At 33.6% G+C, this 24,106-nt stretch overlaps 2 protein-coding genes across 14 annotated transcripts in view; both read right to left on the bottom strand.

Annotated features, from left to right (window-relative positions):
- Positions 1-2,045, bottom strand: part of LOC128884637 (inositol 1,4,5-trisphosphate receptor) — a 113,925-nt gene extending 111,880 nt beyond the window's left edge. For all 12 annotated transcript variants that reach the window (XM_054138157.1, XM_054138146.1, XM_054138155.1 and 9 more), the window contains exon 1: positions 1,575-2,045. The gene's annotated coding sequence lies outside the window, so the exon portion shown is untranslated. The remainder of the gene's footprint in view (positions 1-1,574) is intronic.
- A 13,456-nt stretch (positions 2,046-15,501) lies between these two features.
- LOC128881145 (ubiquitin-conjugating enzyme E2 H) overlaps positions 15,502-24,106 on the bottom strand; it is a 123,461-nt gene continuing 114,856 nt past the window's right edge. For both annotated transcript variants that reach the window (XM_054131921.1, XM_054131911.1), the window contains one exon: positions 15,502-23,068. In XM_054131921.1, coding sequence (XP_053987896.1) covers positions 22,932-23,068 — 137 coding nt within the window. In that variant the 3' untranslated portion in view covers positions 15,502-22,931. The remainder of the gene's footprint in view (positions 23,069-24,106) is intronic.

Consider the following 24,106-nt stretch of genomic DNA (forward strand, 5'->3'; position numbering starts at 1 on the left):
CGCGCTCTATTTCCATCGTTTTCTCGTTTGTAGCCGCTCGTATGGTAATCGTAGTAAAGAGCAGTGGAGGGAGGATAAATAAAATGCCATGATGAGACTTGAACTGGAAGAAATCCATTTACGAGGTCTCTTCGGATAATTGTTAAGAATTCTATTGCAGGAATGGGCAATATTCTTATCGCGATAAAAATTACGAATAACGATTAAAACATGATAATTGCCTGGTATTTGTTAAAATAAGAATTAGAATTTGATTTACAGAATAAAATAACGATAATTTCATGATAAAATACATATAAAAATTTAGCCATTCGATGTAATAAACGTTGCGATTAAATTGATATGTGATGATTGAAGATTAAATAGCAAAGCAAATATATAAAATGAACTATTGAGTACTATGCAAAAATGAAATAGCAAACTGAATACATAAAATAAAGCATCCAATGCGAAGTAAAAATATTTACGAAAAATAAATATATAAAATAAATTATTAAATCGTATCCAAAATAATATAAGCAAATTCGTATATAAGATTAAGTGACACGGGCCTTTATGTATGTTTACTTTGTACGGTAGCAATTTGCTGAACCTTGCCAATTCACCTTGATTTTTCAATTCGTACATTTGATTCTCTGTACCTGAGACAAATTATAGTACATCTAAATTTTGATAAATTGATATTTTGCGATTAATATCGAAAAAAATACGAAATTAAATGAAAAATGTAACATTAGTTGAACGACTTAATTTATGTATCGCAGATTTCTAACATTTGAACTTAATATAGTTAAGTATAGATCATGTATATACTACTTTAATTTGCCTGATTATAATTAACGAAACAGATAACAATGATTCAAATACACTTGAAGTTTTATTCGATATTTTGGAGCTTCTTCAGGAATCTAAAGTTACTAATAAAATATTTGCACTCAGTGTACATTAATGAGAAAAGAATGACAACCTTCGATAAATATACTGACAGTCGAAAATTGTTCCGATAATTAAAAAAGTTCTGTATGACGCTGTCATAATATGAGTTAAACATATTCATCAGAAATTTCCAACATTTGGATATAACACAGTTCGCCTCTGAAATGTAGAACTGTACATTTTCTTTTATCTTTCGTTATTACAATGAATGGAATACATAAAAATGATTCGAATGAACTCGATGTTTTGTTCTATATTTTGGAGCCTCTTCAGGAGTTTACAGTTAAGAATAAAATATTTGCACTCGGTATACACTAACAACAACAGAATGACAACGTTCGGTAATTATACTGTCAAATGAACAAACTCTAATTAAAAAGAGTTTCGGAAGTCGCTGTTCTAGCGATAAAGTCGCGCCGAATCTAACTTATCGAGATGTCATAAAATGATCGACCGCGTTAAGAGAAATGCGAATGACTGACAAAACGTGAAAAAAACGCGCAAAAAGTTTAGCTAAGGATCCGACACGGAGGTGGGCAACGATCGAGGGGAGAAAACACACGAGAAAACTTGTACTTTGCACTATCAGTATTCAGTCGAGGAAAGGAGAAGAAAAAGAAAGAAACGTGTTTACTCACTTCCTCGCCGACCGTGCTGTTACAACACTTTCGGAGCACTTCACGTCGCCGATCGTGAAATCGTTTCCGAGGCGGTACTCGCCACCGGTTCAAGAACGTTAGAACTGTTCCGCGAACAGGAAAGCCAAAATTACTTCAATATACGTCGATGATGTATTCGTTCGTTGAATGCACGTTTACAGGAAAAGGCAACAACGTTCGCCCGATGATCGCTTCTCGTTAACTCTTCCACATTAATACGTGTCACGGAAACGGCGATTCTCTCGCACACAGAATAATTTTCTGGACAGTCTCTCGCGTTCGAATCGGTTCAAAAGACCAGCTAAAAATGCACTGGACGATGGAATTTCGGTGGCGATGAGCGAGTGTTCAACACGACCGTTATGTATCACCGATGCGCACGTATACACGACAGTAGGTAAACGAGGAAAGAAGGACATTCGCACCAGTCGGTGGTTCTGGCACGACTGGAGCACTGGACACGCACACGGCTTCGAATCCGGTCGGCTTTACATATGGCCGAGCGCAGGGCCGACTTTACACGAAGCCAGCCGATGTATCGCGCTCGGGGTGCCTCTTGCTAATGGCGCGTTGGAGATGGACAAAATTTTATTAAAATTATAAATTACGAATAAGATCAACGTACAGCGATTTATTCGAAATTTTCACATGATTGAACGATTAAATCTCCGTCTCTTTTTCATGAAGTATTTCATTATATAATTTTTATTATATAAAGTTAATTATATAAAGTTAATTACAGTGGGTGTAGAAAGTATTCGTACACCGATCACTTCCCCCAAAAACTATGTCAAATTGTAATTCATTAACTTATCTTTTATAAACAATGACATTCTACATATTCTCGGAAATCTCTAGAATAGATAGATTACAAAAAAAAAATAGCTATTTCTGTAAGTTGCGAAATTAACAAGAAAAAAACAATTAATCGATAGAAATATTGAAGCAATAAGTATTCGCACGACTGTTTAATTTTTAAAACTTGATTAAAAAAAAAAAGAAATTTACATTAATTTATAAGTATATCCTTCAAGGGATTTCCTATCAATTTTATAATTATTGCAACTCTTCTAAGCATTAAATTAACTAAATCATTAGTTACTCGAAAGTGGGATCTTCTTCAATTCCTCTATTAGAGCCATTTTTAAAAGTACTTTCCTGAAAATTTGATGTTTTCTAATTCGTACGGAGCAATAAACTAATGTGTTTACGTTACAAACTCTACTGTAAATGGTTCGTCATAAGAATCGTACAAATACTTATTGCTTCTATACTTTTACTGACTTTTCGCATTTTTTTGTTAATTTCACAAATTATATTAACTAGTAAATATTGTTTGGACTACATTTATCTTAGAGACTTCCGAGAATATGTCATCATGTAAATTGATATTTACATCATCATCATTGATTATAAAAAAAGAAGTTAAGAAGCTACAATTTCACACAAAAGTTTTTTGGGAAATTGATCGGTGTACGAATACATTCTACACCCACTGTATATTACTTTATATTTAAAAATACAGGTTTCGCCAATCTTTAATTTGCAACATGTGTTTAAAAGGCACGTAAATTAAAATGACATAGGGCCGTTAGTACCTCTAGCAACGGGCCTGGCTAAGCGTCATCGAGTGATCGATCAATCGAGTCTCATCTTTCTCTATTTGTCACTGAATTTCCGCCACTTTCGCTCCCATCATTGCAATTTGATCTATCATTTGCTCCATTGTTGATGCGCAAGTGGTAATAAATTTTTGTATACAACAATTACGCAAACAGAATTTTGGACGTTGATAAGAGAAATAATTACATAGATTCTACTATCTTCGAATAAATATAAATAATTATGTGCGAAAATATCCGTGATAAATTCAGTGTTTAAAGACGGAAATGCTGAAGTAAACTCAAGTTGTATTTCAATATCTTGCTTATTATGCAATATGTAGAAAATGAAAACTATTATATTCGTCGGTATTGTAGAAATCTTTGGGTAAGTGGGAGGATCGCTTGCATCGATACAGCAGAACGTATACCAATTGGCGGTATATCCAAGCGTATATTATAAACAGAGGTGGGTAATATTTGTAGAATAAATATTTTAAATACTATTTCAAACAATAGATTCTTCATAATTAAAATAAAATAGTATTTCAAATGGGATATAAAATTTCAGCAAATAAAATATTTTATTTCAAAAAATACTTGCATGATCCGAAACAAAATATTTTATTTTTAAAAATACATGCAAGATTCGAAATAAAATATTTATTTACTATTTACTATTTAAAATACGTATTTTACCCAGCTCTGATTATAAATCTAAACTGAACAAAATACAAGGTGTCCCAAAAATGTTGGATATCCTTGAAAGGCGTGGTTCGAGGGATGATTTGAAACATTTTTTTCCTTAGCGAAAATGTTGTTTCAAATCACCCCCGAACCATCCCTTTCAAGGACCTCCGACATTTTTGGGACACTCTGTATATTTAAAAAAATATTAATCATTTTTATTTTAAATTATATTCATGGAACATTCAATCGGTGTATACGAAAAATGTATTCGATAATAAAACATTTGTGTATTTACTAAGAAAATCCATTTATTTATAAATCAAGGAATTCCGAACTTTTCAATTTAACGCAGATGAAATAGTTACTGCGATATGGAAAAACATCAATGAACTGGACAATAACGTGAATTTCAGGATACATATCACAAGGGAAATAATCTCCACGACGTTGATCTTTTCGTTTTATTGTACCAAAATTTCATCTCGTTAAATCATTATTAATTCAATATAATATATTTATCCTTTATATTTGTTATATCTTATTTATAATAAGTATTTGTTAGAGTGTAGTGTTCATTGTTATTCTTTATTGTGACGCCATGAGCCATGAGAACGTGGAATCAGCGAGTTCTTAATTACCGTTAACTATACTAGCTAGAAAGACATTTTGTGATTCTTAACAAATCCATGAAACATATTTAACAGAAGCACGCCGCCTCGTCGCTTCTGCGCATACCTATTTCGCTTGTATCTCTTCTTTTCTTTTCGTTGAAAAAAATTGAAATCCGGGGACACTCGAATTCTTTCATTCTCGTTGTTGTCCCGGATTTCCCAGAAAAATTATTCATTTTTTTTTCCCTGTTCGTTTAATAAACACGAGCACTCGGACAATATAGACAATCCATAGATTAAAACAATATATATCTAAGAAAATTGTACAACTAGCTTAAGGCTCTAGTTCCCATAAATCAGTTCGAATTAGAATTTCAACGAGGAACGTTTCTCAAATTGTCGGGTTTTGATCGATAACGTACAGAGCGATCATCTATAATCCACGATTCGTTCATCGCGATCGAGCAACGAAACGATCGTTTCCCTTCGTTTCTTGGTACTAGGGTTGCCAACCAGTCTTCTACAGCTCTTTCTGTTTCCTCTTTTACGTTTTCTACAGAATGATCATTTCAGAGTCGTAATAAAATCTGGTATGGTACAAATTTAGTGTTTCTCATTTCTCAAGAATGGTACAAATGGAAAACGAGAGGTATGGGTAATCTCATGAACATTGATAAATAATGCTGGAGGATACACCATTTATATATATAATATTATGTAATATATATTATATATTTTTGATCATATAGATTATTCTATATTTTATACATATAGGTAATACAATATACACATACATATATAATATTACCTATAGTGTGTAAGGGATAATATGCATGAATGAGTTACGATGGGCTATCTACCAAACGGCCTAACATTATTAATTCATTCACAAGATTACCAATCATTTTCCATTTATTAGTTTCTAACTGCATATTTCATGTTTCATTTATACAATTCTAATATCACACAAGATATTGCATAATTTTAATTCAAGATTATTATAAAACTTCCATCTTTAGACGTTTTCATTTTGAGATTCGAAAATTGTTGCTCTAAAGAGGGCTTTCGATGAGCAAACCGATGCAATTCTATTTTCTCTTTTTATTATTTGTAAAAATTAGAAAACACCAAACTCGTACCACAATTGATTTTCTAACGCATAATAAAGATGGAAATTTCTTATCTGTTTTCATACTTGATGAAGTTGGCAACCCTATTCGGCACCGCGATGCAGCAGCGTAACTGATTTTAATGTACTAAGGCCTTAACGTGTCAAAGCAGCGGAGCTAATTATCGTTATACAGTAAGAAAATATATATACCTCTACGGACACCAATAATTCGATCTGGCGATCGTGCGTGGAACGTAGACACGGTTCCCAAAAACATTGTTAATTACTAATCGTCTCGTCGTCTCGAAATTCTGAACAAGTGCTCCAGATGCCTTCGCTACGATTCCCCCTCCACTCTCTTCCTTCCTCTCCCGTTTTATTATTTTTTTTTCCACTCTTTTTTTGTTCTCGATTGCTTAAAGTTTAACTTTGACTTTTTAACGAGCATCTCGATTCCCCGTAAACCGTGCAGTACTCGTGCGATCTACGATTTCCTGGATCGATTTTTTTGCGTCTCCGAATAGGCTTACATGTCGCGTTTCACGACGATTCATGTAAAAACTCAACTGAACACATTGCGCATAGGTCGAACACGAATGTTTCACCAGCGACGCGTTTCCATTTCACAGGTTTTTGTTTCTGTTTTTTTTTCGTCTTGTTTTGTTCTTTTTTCTTCGTTTCGAGTTATCGCAAATTGTTGTGAGATTATAGGCTGAGGACTTACTGCAGAGTAAATGACAATCACGTTTCGTATGTTTCAGCATCTTAATGTTAGTCTAAACGTTACACGCTATGGATCGAGAATATTCCTACTGTCGCGTGTGTAAGTTTATAGGCGGAGATGGACAAAATTTTCGTTAGCTGAAAACTTTGAATAACGATAATTGGATCATTGTTTCACGTTGAACGAATAGAAACTTTTTGATCGAACAAACGTTGCGAATAAATCGCTGTACAGTTTTTATTCGTTTGTTATTCGAGTAAAGTTCTGCCCATCTCCGAGTTTAAGCCCTCGTGGCTCGGTCGAATCGGTGATGAAATTTTTTGACGACCGTCAAGTGTCAGCGGAGAAGATCAAGATTCTTCTCCGCTGGATCCTCGTACACGTGAAGATTTATTGGAGGCTTACCCGTGGATATGATCTACTATTTTTGTTTCTTTATGAGCGTAAGTTCTTTTTTTTTAATAAACTTTGCGCAATAATATATTGCTTCGACAAAATAGCTTATTCTATTTGATATATCTTCCAAATAGAACCAGTACTTAAATATTTGACCAAATTTCTGTAGCTTGACAAAACATAGATATATGAATAAATATATGTGTCGAGAAATTGATATGTCCAATAGTTTCCTCAAGAAATTTCAAATATTAATCAATTTGCAAGGATCCAAACTAGACCGACTTCTCAAAAAGGAAATTGAAATATCCTTTAAGTAATTAAGAAGGAAAGAAGTATTGGACCTATCGATTTCAAAATTTGTACACATATTTGTGCATACATTTTTTCAAGCATTAATGATTGTTCATTTTTCATACACTGTTGAAAGAAGCATAAGAAAAAAGTTGTTTAATAGTGTCCATAATTCGAACAGTTTTGATTTTCCTATCCAAAATACATCATAATTATTTTTATTTTGTAGAATTCTGGCTATCGCGTGAACAAGAATTTTAAAAAGACAATCACAATTTCAAAATTGTTGACCTTGCAAAGCTAAGAATTTGATTGTTTATAGAAATTCCGAATTCAGAACAACTTAATCCTACGGACAAACCTGCAACAAACGGGCCGCTTACAGACTCACCAATTAAAAATGCCTTAAAAGAAAATATTTTTCTTCCTGTTTTTTTTTTTTTTTAATCTGTTATTGCGCACAATCTGTCTCTTGATCGCTCATCGCATATACATCAACCCTTTCACTGTTGTCACTGTGTGTATACTAATCTCTGTCAAACAAAGATTAGGCTGCTCTATTTTGCAACGACTAATTAAGCAATTGGACGAGTTCTGTTGAACGCAGAAATGACAAAATATTTTACACACAGGGTGGATTACTACTCCAGACAACGATGAGCAAAATTTTAATCTAAATAATATGTTTACGAAACATTAAAATGTGAGTTACGTAATGAATAAGTTACATCTCACGTTGGACTAATTGAAATTTATCCGAATAATGATTCAATCGGATAAACGTCTCGAATAAATAGCTCTGCGCTGTTTTTATTCGTCATCCATTATTCGAATAAAGCGAATATTTACCCACCTCTGAACCTACAGTAGTGTCATTCTGGGTAAAAGAGATATAGCGAACGCCTCAAGATGAATTCAAGAATTCAAGTATCGTGTAAAACGATACTCGTGTAGATGCAAGCTAGCATTTCACGAATGAACAAAATGCTTAAGTAGATAAAACATTTCGAATATCGAACAACAGATCAAAGGAAACAACTTTTGAGACGTTATATGTTCAATCAAAATTACCAACGCTCTTCTTCTAGCCTTGGAGTATATTGATAGTAATTTCCAAAACCAAACTAAATTTATCATATTCTCTGATTCTATTTTCACACTGTTACGGAGTCAAAAAACAAATCAGTCGGCAGAAATGTATATTGATATACAGGAATTACTCAACAAAATAGATTAGGACGACGAAACGGTAGTTCTAGCATGGGTTCCATCACATAAGGATATTCATGGAAATGTAATGGCCGATATTTAAGCGAAAATAGCAGCTACCCTTAAAACAGATAGCCAATCTATTCACAATACTTACTCGGACATCGTTAAGCACTTAGAAACATTATTAAGGCAGTTTTGGACTGCAAAATGGAGAACATATAGAGCTAGCACAGTTCATAAAGCTATAGGAAGGATTTTTGATTTACAAACGAATCCTAAATTCATGCGAAGGCAGCAAATAGCAATAACACGAATCAGAAGTGGCCACAGCAAGTTTACTCACTCACACCTACTCAACAGAAGCCAATCATTAAATTGTGACGAATGTAACATTCAAATCACTATTAACCATATCATCCGTGACTACCCTAAATACAACGAAATCAGGAGGAAGTTAAACATCCATAATAGCATCAGTGAAGCCAACTATTCTTTCAAATACCAGGACACCTTAGTAGAATTCTGCAAGACTATTCAGTTCTTTAACAAAATGTAATAACTCTGTACTGTTTCTGTAAGTCGCTAATAACCCATGATTGATGCGACGTTAAGATTATTCGATTTAAAAAAAAAAAAAATTCCCATTATAATTACAATTGAAACATATTTTACGTCGAACGAATAAGAGTTTTCATTCGTGGTTTATTATTCGAATAAAAACCTGCTATCTTTGATGACTCACTCGGTATGCCATAATCGGTATAAAATGAAACAGTTCAAGTCCATTTTCCTCAACGTGAATCATGATGGATACTTATCTTTACGTCTTATCTTTCTGTTTAAAATACCGAGAGCGTGGATTTGTAAATTAGCGAGGAAAGGAGTAATGCAGTTCTGTGGATAGCCATAAGAGATGGTGGGGACCTTGAACCGCGGTCGCCTTGAACGATCGAAAGATAAGAAATCACATTAGGAGACCAAATCATAAGTGCTTTTCGTGATTTATTAAACTTTTTTTATAACTTTGAGAATATTGTAGGCATGTTTTAAAGTACATTCGGCAATTTTTTCAATTTATTTTATACAGAAACCTTTGACATATCAGCTGTAGCAAGTTTTCACCCGAGTCTTCTATTGGTGGGAATTCTAGTAGTCACAATTGTTATCATAAATCAACGAGACTTTTTTCTACATTGTTGACATGTTTTGTAAGAATATGAACTAAACTGCAGTCAAAAGTATAGAAAATTGAATTTGTTTAAAGTATTTAAAAAAAAAAGTATCAATTTTTACCACTTTTTGCAATAAAAAACATACTTTACACAATGATTTTATCCTAATTTTTAATTTGTATTTAAGACATTTAAATAAAGCAAATCGATTAGTTGTTGAGTTATCACTCCCACAGTTTGAAAAAATGATTTAAAAAAAAACAGCATCCCAAAGATTTCTGTGTGAACTGAATTGTAATAATTACCAAATGTATGTAAAAACATACCTAACATATCCTCAACACTAAAGAATCTCTACATAAATTTTTCTCTGTAAAAAAACTATCTATAAAAACACTTAATGCTTGCCCTCTTAAAATGGTTGCCTGCCTTAAGGGGTTATCCCTAGTCAGTATTTTCATAAAATCAATTTTCAGTGTTTGCATTTTTATGAACTACTTACATAATCTTGAGTATATTAGAAAAAAATGTTACAGTGACTCGACAAATATTCTCGAAGTGACAGGTATATTTGTAAAGACCTTTTTACTAGGTGTAAAATGTACTCAAAAATTTCAACGCGTTTTTCTTAAAACTAATTTCTACATAAACTTCAGAACTTGAATTTTTAGTTTTTAATCAAAGATTTTTCCCATCAGATCAGTACTATTCATTTTATAAACAATTTTAGACCAAGTGTTTGTCGAAAATAAAAATATTTGTTTGAGAATCCACCATTTTGCAGAAAGGTAATATTTTGCTTATTCCTTTGGTTAAAGACAATTACATTAACTAAATCTTCATTGTTTTTTTGATTAATCTAGCCCAGAAACATATTGATCATCGCAAAACACCTTTTCTTGGAGCTGCTTTCAAAAATCAGCCGTAGCGCCTCGACAAAGTATTATAATATTTTCATAAACAAAAATATATCTACTTAATTCGATGTAAAAAGAATCAATAGAATAAATGCAAGTACCTTTTCATAAAAAATTCTTGAAAAATCGTTTTGTTTTATATCTCTTGACTCGGTACAACCCTTTAACTCCGTTCCAATTGTAAAGATTAAAATATTTATAGACGTCGCTATAGAAATTATGATTGGTTAAGAAACATAATCAACAATTCGAGCGTAATTGATGAGTCGAAGCGTCAATAAATTAGTTCTGTAAGACTGGTTGTAATTGTTTCCCTTGCATAGATTTCGTTCCAAGATGGTTGGCCCGTTGTCTTTTCGCCTCATTAATTTTATTGGTTCGCTATATCTCTCTTACGCTCACTATGATAAATAAGTACTTGCGTCCAAGTTCTCCGCAGTGAAAGGTTAGTTGTATTTATGTATTACTATTTACGATCGGCTCACAAAGAATTGAGTAGAATGTTATTCATCGACTTCCACTACCGCGCGTCCCCTCCAATCTCGGGGTATGCGCGTCTACTAGCTTACAAATCTCAAAATATTACAGCGTATTTCAATGTTTCAGACGTACACTGGAGAATATATTTCTTCATTCTTGACTCATTAGTAGATTCAACTTAATTTTAACAGTGGTGCGTGTAAACAGAGTTGATTCGGTAACGAGCTTTGTTCTTCATGGCGTGATCGCTCATTTTAACCCTTAGACGACCATGAAGGTCTTATCGGGGACCCTTGTTGAGCTAAGCGAATTAGCAATTGCTATTTCGATGCTACACATATTTAATAAATTGTACGTTGGCCTGAGGAAGGAAAATTGTGAATTTTAAGATATTTAGAGACCAATTGAGGAGGTACACCCCGATCAAAAATATGTGAACGCTTACCACGTTCAGTGAATAATTAATATACACAGAAAATTACTAGTATACAATTTTATGTCGCTAAACTCTATTTTGGATATGTATTTAATAACACTTAATAATATTGAAATTTTTAGTAGCATATTAAAATTCATAGAAAAACTATGGCATCATTGAGATAGAACAATTCAGAAAGAATGTCCAACGTTTGAAAAACATTTATGACGAGATATTACAAAGTAAAAGAAATGATATAACTTCGGACACAATGATGAAATTCATAGCTAGAACCCTAAGATTGGTAAAAGAAGTTTTAAGAGCACATGGCGGATAGATTAAATAGACATTAAATAAACTATTCATAAAATATATTTTTTAATGTAGCAGAAACTAAATATAAGAACATAACTGATATTCATTAATAAATTCTTAACTTTTTTTAGATACATAGGTTCTATTCCAATTCAGGAAGTGTCCACATACTTTTGTGGGGGGATGTACAATTGTACAGTGGGTGTAGAAAGTATTCGTACACCGATCAATTTCCAAAAAAACTATGTAAAATTGTAATTTATTAATTTACTTTTTGTAAACAATGACATTCTACATATTCTCGGAAATCTCTAGAATAGATAGATTACAACAACAAAAATAGCTGTTTATGTAAGTTGCGAAATTAACAAGAAAAAAACAGTTAATCGATAGAAATGTTGAAGCAATAAGTATTCGCACAACTGTTTAATTTTTAAAACTTGATTAAAAAAAAAAAGAAATTTACATTAATTTATAAGTATATCCTTCGAGGGATTTCCTATCAATTTTATAATTATTGCAACTCTTCTAAGCATTAAATTAACTAAATTATTAGTTATTCGAAGTGGGATCTTTTTCAATTCTTCTATTAAAGTCTTTTTTAAAAATACTTTCCTGAAAATTTGATGTTTTCTAATTCGTACGGAGCAATAAACTAACTAACTTTACGTTACAAACTCTACTGTAAATGGTTCGTCATAAGAATCGTACAAATACTTATTGCTTCTATACTTTTACTCACTTTTCGTACTTTCTTGTTAATTTCGCAAATTATATAAACTAGTAATTGTTGTTTGAACTATATTCAAGAGATTTCCGAGAATATGTAGAATATCATTGATTATAAAAAAAGAAATTAAGAAACTACAATTTCACACAAAAGTTTTTTGGGAAATTGATCGGTGTACGAATACATTCTACACCCACTGTATGTATGCATTTAGTTATGCGTGCACATAATTGTTGCTGTTACGATTACTTTTATTCTGAAGTGTTTCTACCTAACAAACACATTAACACTTTATCTACTGGTCAACTTAGAAACAGTCTACAATATTGAAAAGAATTGATTCCATTAGTATACATGTTATTTGAAGCTGACACTAATTCCTGCATACTGTTACTAGGTACATCCAAAGTCAAATCTGTTTCCAAAACAGGTTGAACATTCTATGTAGACAACCAGTACAGTCAATAAATTCCAGAAGGTAAACACTGGAATTAAAATCCTGTATGTAAATAGGTTTAGATAAAGGTGGATAAAGTGTTAATATTGTAATATTTGCCAACAAGGTTCTCAGGACACGACTGTTTAGGTTATAGTCTTGGACATTTTACATACATACAATAAAATCTCGTGGTCGTCTAAGCCGTCTAAGGCTTAATACAATAATCTTAAAATGTATCGAAAGAAGGTAAATGGGATTTTGCGGTTATTCGTGCTAAAACACTTAACACATAACTTTTTCGTCGTACAAGCACATGGATTTGTGATATTTGGGACCACATCGTCTACGGTACACAGTTGTTAGTCGTAAATGGAAACTATGCAGACATCTCGCGAGGTCTTACTAGAATACAATGAGAATTAAAACTTCGTCAACGATGGAGTCGAATTAAATATATTCTCCGTTCACGCAACAGCATCGTTGTTGGGTATTTTGTGTAAAACTAGCTTCGATCGTTTCGACCGGACAATAACGATAAGATCTGTATAGCTTTAATCAACCATTATTGCGAATGCGTACGTTGGCATCGTCATTAACACATTAGATAACATCGATGATATAGTATTATGAACGAGTAGCAAAAATATTGCTATTTCCTTGTCTCGATGAAAGTTATCTTGAAAATGGGTATTGTATCGCTCGAAAGTTGTTTCCATTCGCAACTCGGAATCTCAACGCGTTGCTGGAAAGTAATTTTAAGCAACGTAACGCGTCTCGAGCAAGAACAATCGCGTCGACCACGGATACAATTTCGAATTTATTCAAATTTCTTATACCAAAAAGTTTATGAAAATATTGTCTAAACGCTTCCCCGAATCTTTTGATACGTCGATTGGCAAACTAATACTCGTGAAAATTTCCACGAAGCTAAAACTTTGTTTCTATCCAATTAGGAACTAATAATCTAACATTTGTGGTGGTATTTATTTTTGTAACATCATCAAATTTATTTTCTATGACGCATTGCCTTCAAAATTAATTGTTTCAGTTCCTCGGTGATAAGTCTTGGCCCGCATATATGGATGACGTGATGATCAACGTGTTAAAACGTTCCAGACATCTTATAAATTCTAAACACGAGTATTCCTGCTCCGACAAAAGATCGGGCTATTATGCAGCTACATTTCAAGCTACGAGCTGCTCGACGAAGAATCATAAACACTGTAATACTTAATAGAAAAACGTATAGTACACAGGGAAACGTTTAATGAGCCGACGCGTTGCTCCACCGCTTCCTCTGATCGTAAAATTAACACACAAACAAAAAACAACACTCACTTTGGCAACGAATGGCATTGCTCGTCACTGCTACATAGCTTTTGGAGTTGTCCCACGATTCGTATACTTACGTACTTTGTTTTTTGTTTTTTTCTTTCGCGCGAGTTAAGGAATTCGACTTTTTCGAACTCAAAGACAGCCAAATTCGAGTGCGCTGTTATTTGAAAACATTGATCGTTTCGAAACACCTCGATATCGATAGCTGTACGTTCACGATCTGATAACAGATAACGACTCCTTTGCATTATTTAGGTATGTGATTTCTCTGCGACGTATTCAAGGTCGAAAATTAATAACGACTAAAGCTGTGCAGTTTCGAAAACGAGCATTAATTTACTTTTTAACGTTTCGTTAAAGCAATTACCTGTGCAAATGTGGCGAAATGTTCTAATAATTAGTTATAAAATGGACACAGTTATCAACTTAAGACCATTACACTTTCAAATATAGTACAATATTTATTTATTTGATAATTAATTACAATCCCTATTACTCTACAGCAATTTCATTGAAAATCTTTCAAGTGAAGATTAATAATAATGTCGACACAGTTATTAATGTAAAACCATTAGATATTCCAATAGACCACAATGATCAGGTTTATAATAATTAATTGTAATCTCACTTACTCCAAAGAAATTTTATTGAAAAGCTTTTATATAAAAATTAGTAACAATGTCGAAACAGTTATTATCGTAAAACCATCACATATTTAAATATAGGACAACGTTTAATTCTACATATAATAATTATTATAATCTCTTTTATACCAGAAAAATTACATTGCAAAGTTTGTTTCTAAGAATTCCTCTTAAAATTTTCAATTTTATATTAGATTCTTAATTTCCTATAAAAAGAATTTATTCTTCTATCGTCATTTTACATTAAACGTCACGGGGATAACGTTGAACGTAATTGTAGTTTTATAAATACCGAATGAACAAATGAACATACGAAACGTTTAAAATAAATCAATGATCATTTTCGAGAATGCAGAATTTTGGTCTTTATTTCGCGCAAGCTCCTATGTCGATGTAGGAAATTAATACAAACAGCTGCACAAATCTGATTGATTTTTGGAACTCCTGCTTCCCGAAGCTTTACGGACGAAAAGGTTGTTATTAGTACACGAGTGGAAGCACGTACGGTATATGCCTTCTTGCAAATTTCTCGGACACTCCTTGAAATTCTGTGCAAAGATTGTACGAGTTAGTAGGTACAAGTAAAATAATATACAACTATACAACAAGACGTGCGATACTTATATTTCATCGTTTTTACGAAAAGGGCGTTACGATTAGCCGGGTAGGGGTGGGGGCGGGGGGCGGGGGGACGGGGGGAAGGGGCAGCGCGCACGATGTATAATGGCAACGAAAACGGATCGTCCTAAGATAACTGAAAACATAAACGTGTGATACGATGTATAATTAAATAAAACATAAGGTGAGACAAACAACATTTGCAAAAAAATAAAAAATGATTATTAAAACTATCCTTTCAATTGGTTAAACAATCGGTTAGTAAAACCATGTACATAATAGAGTTGTGCGAATACGATCAATAATAACATATATAATTAAATCAATAATCCTATGTTACATGTATAAAAAGTAAATAATGTGAGATCTGTAAATACGACTTTACCTCGATCACTGTAATTCTACGAAAAAACGCAACGTACGATTATGTTCGTTTCTTCATCGTCGTCTTTCTTTTGGTTCTCACTCGGGACGAAGTACTAAAAGAATATGGTTGGGAGACGCGCTAAGAATGCTAATGAAACGTATTAAAGCTACTACACCAACTTACTTCGATGTAAAGTGAACGTTTCACGGAGAGATACGGAGCACAGATAATAAACTAAGAGAAACTGCTACGAATTATCGCTAAGAATTACAAACAGGCTTTCTAAATCGCTCTTTTTACGCATCGGATCCTATGAACGAGCGTCAAACGTGATTCATTTTTTTTTTCTTCTTCTTCTCTGCGCCATTCCGTGAACGAAACCTCGAAAGATGCTCGAGCATCGCAGTACGGCGGGGCAATAACGTAAGTGCACCTAAATTTGACACTAACCCATTCATCGACACATTTCATTAATTTCATATTTACATTTGTCAACAACTTGGTAAAAACATTAAATTCTTTCTTCTATTTTTCGTGTAAACTATACATATAGTTGAAATTTAACGATATCAATAACACTGTAATCACTATCTTAGGCGTATCAACGCAATAAAATCGCAAAAAATTAATGGTAACATTCGAGGACAGAAGTGAAAAGTTGAAACGGAGAAATCAACATAGCGTTGCCGAAAAGTTACGAACAATTTTGTTTCTGTTTCACGAACAAATGTAACAAATATAATTATTTCATTTTTCGTGACTATAAGATACGTCAAAATTATGTTGGAATTTAAATAGAAAATTTCCATATAAACATTTCGTGTAAGTCGCAACGTAATTTTGACATACCAGACGCAAGTAAAAGACAGTACTCAGAATCTCTTATCATCGTTCGCCATGTCAAAAAATGTGTCGATAATAGGGACCTTTACCTTACAATGAAAAAAAAAATAAAGAACCAAGTGACAAAAATGGTACGAAAACAAAATTTACATACTTGTTACAGTGCCTGAGAGTGAACGTCGTGAGGCATTCAGAATGCTCAATAATCCATACAAAACGCCGTATTGGTTTCACTCCATTTTAATAACCATTTCTCTAATTAGTAAATACATATTGCTATACACTTCACCAACGGATAGAGCCGCTGCGAATCATACCAAAAATCCATGAAAGCACGTCTTAAATAATCGTAAATAATGTAAATTCTGTGCGACATTCACCTTTCGCGCGAATGTCGGCATTCCTTAAATAAAAGGAAGGAGAAAAAAGAATATGTAACGATTAAAATTTAGGGGCGCGGCTATCGTAGTTACGACCATCCTCGGATTCGAGTAAAAACATTCGATAAATAAAATATAACTCTTCGTGCGGCGCGTGTCGTCGCGATACGCGATTCTTTGAAAAATAGGAAATCAATGGTGGGTCGTTTTGACAATCGGGACAATTGGAATTTCATCAAAGTATACAGAAAACAAGGCGTAGAAAAACGTGTTGGCGAGAGCGATACGATAGGCGCGCCCATATATGAATAGTAATAGAACGATAATAATAAATTCATTCGTTAAAAACTAAGGAGTGAACCTACTGAAAAATACAGACGAGAAATTTTCCTTATAAACGTTATTTTGGTGGAAGTACTTCTCATTCTTATCCGCGCTCTTACGAACGTGCTCCGAAATATACACGAACGATTGTTTTTCTTGATAAATTATCGATGCTTATCACAATTCGTTTTTTGTTTAAACGTTAAACTGTATATTCGATATATTCGAAAATAAAAACCACACGCTACGCTTATTTCGCAATCTTCCCGAAACAATTGATTTGATTCTAATTGTGTTCGTAAACGCGTTAAACATCATGCCGATCCCTAGATCGCCGTTTAACACTTTGATTAGACTACTGTGCTGATCCCTGCGTACGACGGCTGAACATTCTCGATGAAGATGCCTAGTACATAGTAAACCAAACTTTGAGACTGAACTAGGAGACATTTCGGAACTATTTCGGAGACATAGGAACTAGGAGTCGTTTTAATGATTTTTCATATGCATCGACGATAATATCTGCCTACGAACAGCTTCCAAAGCACTTATATATTTTTAGGAAGCGTAGAATGATACACTTCAAAATAGTAACAAGATTTTCGACAATGTCTTCAGCGTTACTTAACATTCGACAATTGTAACAAAAATTTGTTTTGGAAGTCTTGATAGAATCGAAAGTTTCGAGGATCTGTAAAAATAAATTTTCATAATGAGACAATCCGAGTGATGATGAATTAGATTCATGAATGCATTCTGGAGAATGTCTCATAAAATATCATTCGAAGAAAGAATACAGAACATTGTTTATTAAGACATAAAAATTGTAAAATATTATCTATTACCTTAATATAATATTCTATACTGAAATTTGTATGTAAAATCAATTTACGTATGGAAGAAGTTTGTCACATTTTCGAAAAACCGTCTGGAGTCGCAAGTTCGTCCTAATGAAAATATCGAGCGCAAAGGGGTTAAAAGTATCTAAAGAAAGATAAGGGGTTTCTTTGCAGATATTACAAATAACGTTTGTTTGTTAGCTTTTCGTATCGGGCCACGATAAATCTTGATTATAAGCGCTGTTATTATTCACATGTAGACTGTCTAACAAGCTTATGCTTTTCAGATGAACGCAACACATAACGACGTTGATTTTTCAGCCTAAATACGCAGGGAACATTTGTTATCTAAACAAAAAGTTCAGTGTCGGTCCGTGGAGACCAGCGTGGCGTTTAACGTGTCAATAATGCTCGTCCCTTTCAACGATGTTATTTATTCACCAATAAGATTGTTTTCCACGAAGACCCATAATAATAAGGCACACTTTCCTGCCTGAGGAGGCACTAAAACGCCATGTCTATACTTGCACGTATAGTTGATCGTAATTGCCTATACGTAAACCACGCAAAGCAGAGAGAGATAGAGAGAGAGATCAATTTGAAGCAAGTTACAACTAAAACAAAGAGATTATTGTGCACCAAGATTTGTACAAATTCATTTTCTCGTCGACGCCTAGTTCCATGTATCATCGATGGATCGTTATACTTTCTATTATTATTCTTTCGCACGAGTCGTCGCAATCGCTACTTTCTTTCCTTGCGCATACTATTCTCCAATTTTGTTTCTCCTTTGCTCTCCTAATCCGCGTCACTCTTCTTTCTCCGCAATTTGCTCAAAACGAATCGAACACGCGTCGCTCTAAAATACTTTGGATTTTACTAATCAAACAGAGCCGTCGGTGGAATAATACATGGCACGGTGTGTTGCACGAACGCGCGTGAAAGCTGCTTCTAAAAAATATCGACCGTATCAAAATTGCTAACGAAAATAAAACGCGCGCGCGCGAATAGCGCCTAAAGTAAAAGCATTTATTTTTTAGCCCAACTTAGTTTCGATTGGAAATTTTTAAGCCGAATTCTAACGCGTTTCAAGGGCAACTCCTGTTGATCGGTAACTACTCTAAGTCAGTGATTCTTAACAGTACATGTTTAACAATAGATCGGGCGAGTTTTTATTATTGATAATTTTTTAAACTTTTACTAGAATCCGATAATGGAAAAACTTTGGTGCGAAACAAGCATCGGTTTAGTGTTGGATTGTATGAATTTAATTGTATCTTTCGACAAAGAAATGATCGATTATGTATTTGTTTATCTTATTTATCTTGTTTATCTTCTTGTTTTTATTGAATTATTTTAGAAGAGTGTTATGGGCCGAAATGTTGTTTTTATACCTAAATTCATTGTTTATACATTCTTGACATAAGACCGCAGAGGATTAATAGTCAAGTTAAAGGATAGTGGTCAAAACTGCAGGAGTATTAGATGTCCCGTTAAGAAAACATGACGCACGAATGCTGTGAAATGTACCAAGTGAACATTTGTGAGATTGTCACTATTGAGCCCCGAATTGAGCACATTATGCAGTAGAGAGTAAAATGCAAATATATTTGAAATAATACAATAACAATAAAATACCAAATATCACATACTGTTCTATATGTAAATAGGGTATTTAGATATTTGTAGAAAGAAAATATTTTTAGAGTATATCACATTTTTTATCTTGATAATAATATAAGTACAATACGTGTACTACGTTTGCATATTACAATAAGTTACATCAAATTTGAATAAATCGTACCAACAACTAACGAATTTATACCAATCCCTAATATGACATCACTCCTTCTATTGTTCTTTATCAAATGTATACCAATCCTCGATATTACGTCATTTCTTTTGTAGATCTTTATTCAATACACTTCTAAAGATACTCCGCAATTTGGTTAACGGAAATTGTTCTCTTTTTCCTCGCACCTGTACAGTCTCTGTAACCGATACTTATATAAAGATCGATTAATTTATAAATATATTTTAAACGTTTCGACTCCTCTATTACTTCACTCCTCGCTAAAATGTAGTATAGTAAGAAACTTTTAATTTTATGTTTAATTTATTTTACTCAAATAATTTTACTCAAAATAAGATTAAAAATAATACACGATTTAAAAGTATGTTCATATTTAATTCGATACTTGTTTCAGGCCAAATTTGTTGCTTCATTGAATTTATACGTACAAACAATTTATTATTTAATTCGTGTTATTGCAATTAAGGGTTAAGAACAGTCTCCAGTTTTCACTTTTATTCTTTTTAAAACTGTGCTGCGAACTATAAAAAGTCAAGAATCACTGCTTCAAAAATAAAAGACACATCACCAACAAATTTTGCGACGTATACTAAACAATGGTATTCAAATCGTTTCTACTTTCTGAATTGTTATTTAACTCTACGTCCATCTCCGAATACTGGCGTAATTCCGTAGAAAATTCCGCGGCCCCGTCTTGCGACGTTTGAAAACGACTCGAGTCTTCAATTGTTTTTCTTCTGTCGAACATTGCCGATCTGGCGGACTTCAACTGCGGTTGGGACGTCCCGACATTTATGTCGCAACTTAAACGCCGTTTATATCGTGGGTTTGTCAGTGTCTTCAACACTGTCGTCGAAGCCATTTCCCGTTGCTGCACCCTACGAGGGAAACGTTCAGGGATGGTGATAATAGAACAAAGGAATACTTTTCGTCCTATGATATACCACATATTGTAAAGAAAAAAATCCAGTAAATTGAAATAAATTTAAATGAAAGAATTGTTCGAAACGAATCCTTTCTCCAATAAATTGAAATAAATTTGTTGGAAAAATTGCTCGAAATGAATCTCTTAATAAATTTCTTAATAAATACAATTAAATATTCGAGCGACATTACTTGAAATCAACATTACGTCAAATAAACTGCAAAATAACTTTGTTGGACAAATTGTTCGAAACGAATCTTTCTACCACTAAATTGAAATAAATTTATATGGAATATTGTTCGGAACTAGTCTTTTAAAGAATAAGTTGCAATAAATATTTAAAAAAACATGCTCGAAATTTTAATTTCATCTGATAAATTACAAATAATATTTTTTTAATAGTTGCTTGAAACTAATCTTTCCTCTGAGAAATTGAAATAAATTATCGTTGGATAATTATTCGAAACAAACGCTTTCTTCAATAAATCGAAATCAATTATTAAAGAATATTGATCGAAATTGTTCAGGATAGTTGTTCGGAACTAATCTTTCCTCCGATAGATTGAAATAAATTTCTAGAAACAATTGCACGAAACCAATATTTCCTTCAATAAATTGCAGAATAATTTCGTTTGGAAAATTAATCAAAACCAATCTTTTCTCCAATAAACAGCAAAATAAATTATTTAAAGATAATTGCTCGAAACCAATCATTCTTCCAATCAACTGAAATAAATTCTTCTGAAAAAATTCTACGAAACGAATCTTTCCAACCATCTTTTCGTATCACATTGTCGCTCCCGCATGTGTATTTCTTTTGACATACTCCGTTACTTCTGCTCTCAAGATACGAACGTCTTATCAAATCGTTAGCATAAGCTACAAAAGAGTCGTTAACTCCTAAGAATTTTTGAAAGATGAGGAATCGAACGTTGTACGGGAACAATGCTAATTCGAGAGATAACGTGACTGCTCGGGGCACGTGTGCTCTGCGAAGCGGAACACATATGTAGAAGCAGCGTAACGTCGACACGTGGGTATTGCGACACTCGTAAGAAATACAAATTGTCAGTAAACGAAATCGACTTTCGTGTTCATGCACCGTGTTATCATCCATGTACGGCTATCGGCTCTTGACGGAAAAAAATTAAAGAAAAAGGAAAATCTAAGCAGAGATGGGGCAAAATTTGATTCGAACGATAGACGACGAATAAAACTAACGTGGAAATTATATTACATAGATTTATTCGATCGAACAGTAAAATTCATATTATTCGTTCATCGTAAAATATTTCATTCTATAACTCTAACTCTAATTTTTATGTTCGAATAGAGAGATGACCTCTCGGCCGTTATTAGATATTTTCATCCGAATACGAATTATCGGTAAATTTTTCCCATCTCTGGAACGAGGGCGAATTTACAAAAATCCGACAACTTAACCAAATTGTTGAACTTAAAAAAAAAAAAAAATAGAATTTTCGACGGTTGTTCGTGTCTCATCGCATCGCGGATGCAATCGGTTGTCAATCGCAAAAAAGAACAAAAAAAGAAAAAAGCGTAAACATTGATCTCGCGATTGTTCCGTTCGATCAATGCCAAAGTTAAGAACGCCAGCAATTTCTAAGAGAAAAGATCGACGCCTAGTCGACGGTGAACCCGTGAATTCCAGTAAATGGTTCTACCTTTCAATTTTCAACAAAGAGTGGCGCGTATCTCTCCTCGTCGACGTCTTTCAATTCGACGACGACGACGACGACGAGCACACGACGCTTACACGCGTAAAGAGAACTCCAAAAGCGATTCTCTTTCGTTTCTTACGCATCGTTCTTATTTTTCATTTCTCTGTGTGTGTGTGTGTTTTTTTCTTTTTTCAAGTCTTTCTTTTGTCTGCAATGCTTCATCTATCGTATTCACGTAACTATTTTATCTTTTTCACCTCGCGATAATCAACACATCAACCCGGTAGCGATTTTATCGAATGGTTTCTATGAAACGATAGTGACGAGTGTGCCACATGGCTAAACCGACAGTGAGGTCCGGAGGTTCGAATGTAAGCATCTATTTGGTAGGACGAGCGATCGGAGTTTACAGAGAATCGAGATTAAGGATATGGGTACGGATGGTAAAATATTTGGTTACAACTCCATGTCCTGTGCCTCGTCCTCGCTGAAGTCGCTCATAGAAGACTCGCTGTCGGACGACATCCCGTTTCCGGTGCCCCCGTTCTCCTGGTCCCTTAGCGCTTCCTCCGTCGCGTATTTCCTCACGTAATCTGTTGAGAAATCAAAAAGGAAATTGCATCCCTGGCTAATGCGTTCTCGGATATATACTATATATGAAAGTTGCCGTCGTCGCCTCGACTGATAGTAATTTACACTCGTTCGAGGAACGATTAACCCGTTGCCTTGCGTTTTTTTGTTTTCATGGTATCGCGTGTCAGTGCCTCTCAACAGGTGAGAGAATTTCCGATAAACGTGTTTTAAGTTGGGAAACAACCTTGAACGTGTGAAAATTATAGCTGTATTCAACCATTTTTTCTTTTGTTGAAAATGATTGACTTAAGGGCTTAGTCGCAGTCAGGAAAAAGAAAAATGACGTTCCTTTGTGATTTTTTGTAGTTATTAAATAATAATTTCCAGAAGTAACAATTAAGTATATTATAAAGCATGTTTTAAAGAACTAGAAAACATTTTTTGTTTTAAGAAAAGTTTAATTTATATCGTCATAACAGCCGATGACGTAGACGATGATTTAAAAACGTAGGTTTGCGGTGAGCAAGATTTCTCTACACTGGTTTACCTGAAAACAAAAGCAAAGGTAGATTTCGAAAATAGATTAATCTAGCGGGTCCCTGAACGAAGGATTTTAGAAAAAATTAATTTAAAACAAGATGGCGTACATTTGAAGTTGATTTTCAATTCTTTCGCTAAAATTAAGCGATTCAATACAGGATAAAAAAAAAAGTAAACAAGAAAATAAGAAATCTTTCGATCAGGAACCCGTTAGTCTAATATATCTTCTAAATCTACCTTTAGTTTTGTTTTCAGCTGCACCAGTTTGAAGAAATCTTGCTCACCGCAAACCAAGTGGCCTCCCACGCCATCGCCTGTTATGACGAAATCAATTAACCTTTTTTTTCAAACAAAAATTCTTTTATAGTTCTTTAAGACATACTTTGTAATATATTTACTTTTCATTAATAAAAATTATTATTTAATACCTTAAAAAAACACACACAAGAAACTGTCCGTTTCCATTTTCCTGACTGCGACTAACCCCTTAATAGAAGATTTGTTTCCTGGGGGTTTTC

This window comes from Hylaeus volcanicus, chromosome 1, assembly GCF_026283585.1.
Source record: "Hylaeus volcanicus isolate JK05 chromosome 1, UHH_iyHylVolc1.0_haploid, whole genome shotgun sequence".
NCBI lineage: Eukaryota > Metazoa > Arthropoda > Insecta > Hymenoptera > Colletidae > Hylaeus > Hylaeus volcanicus.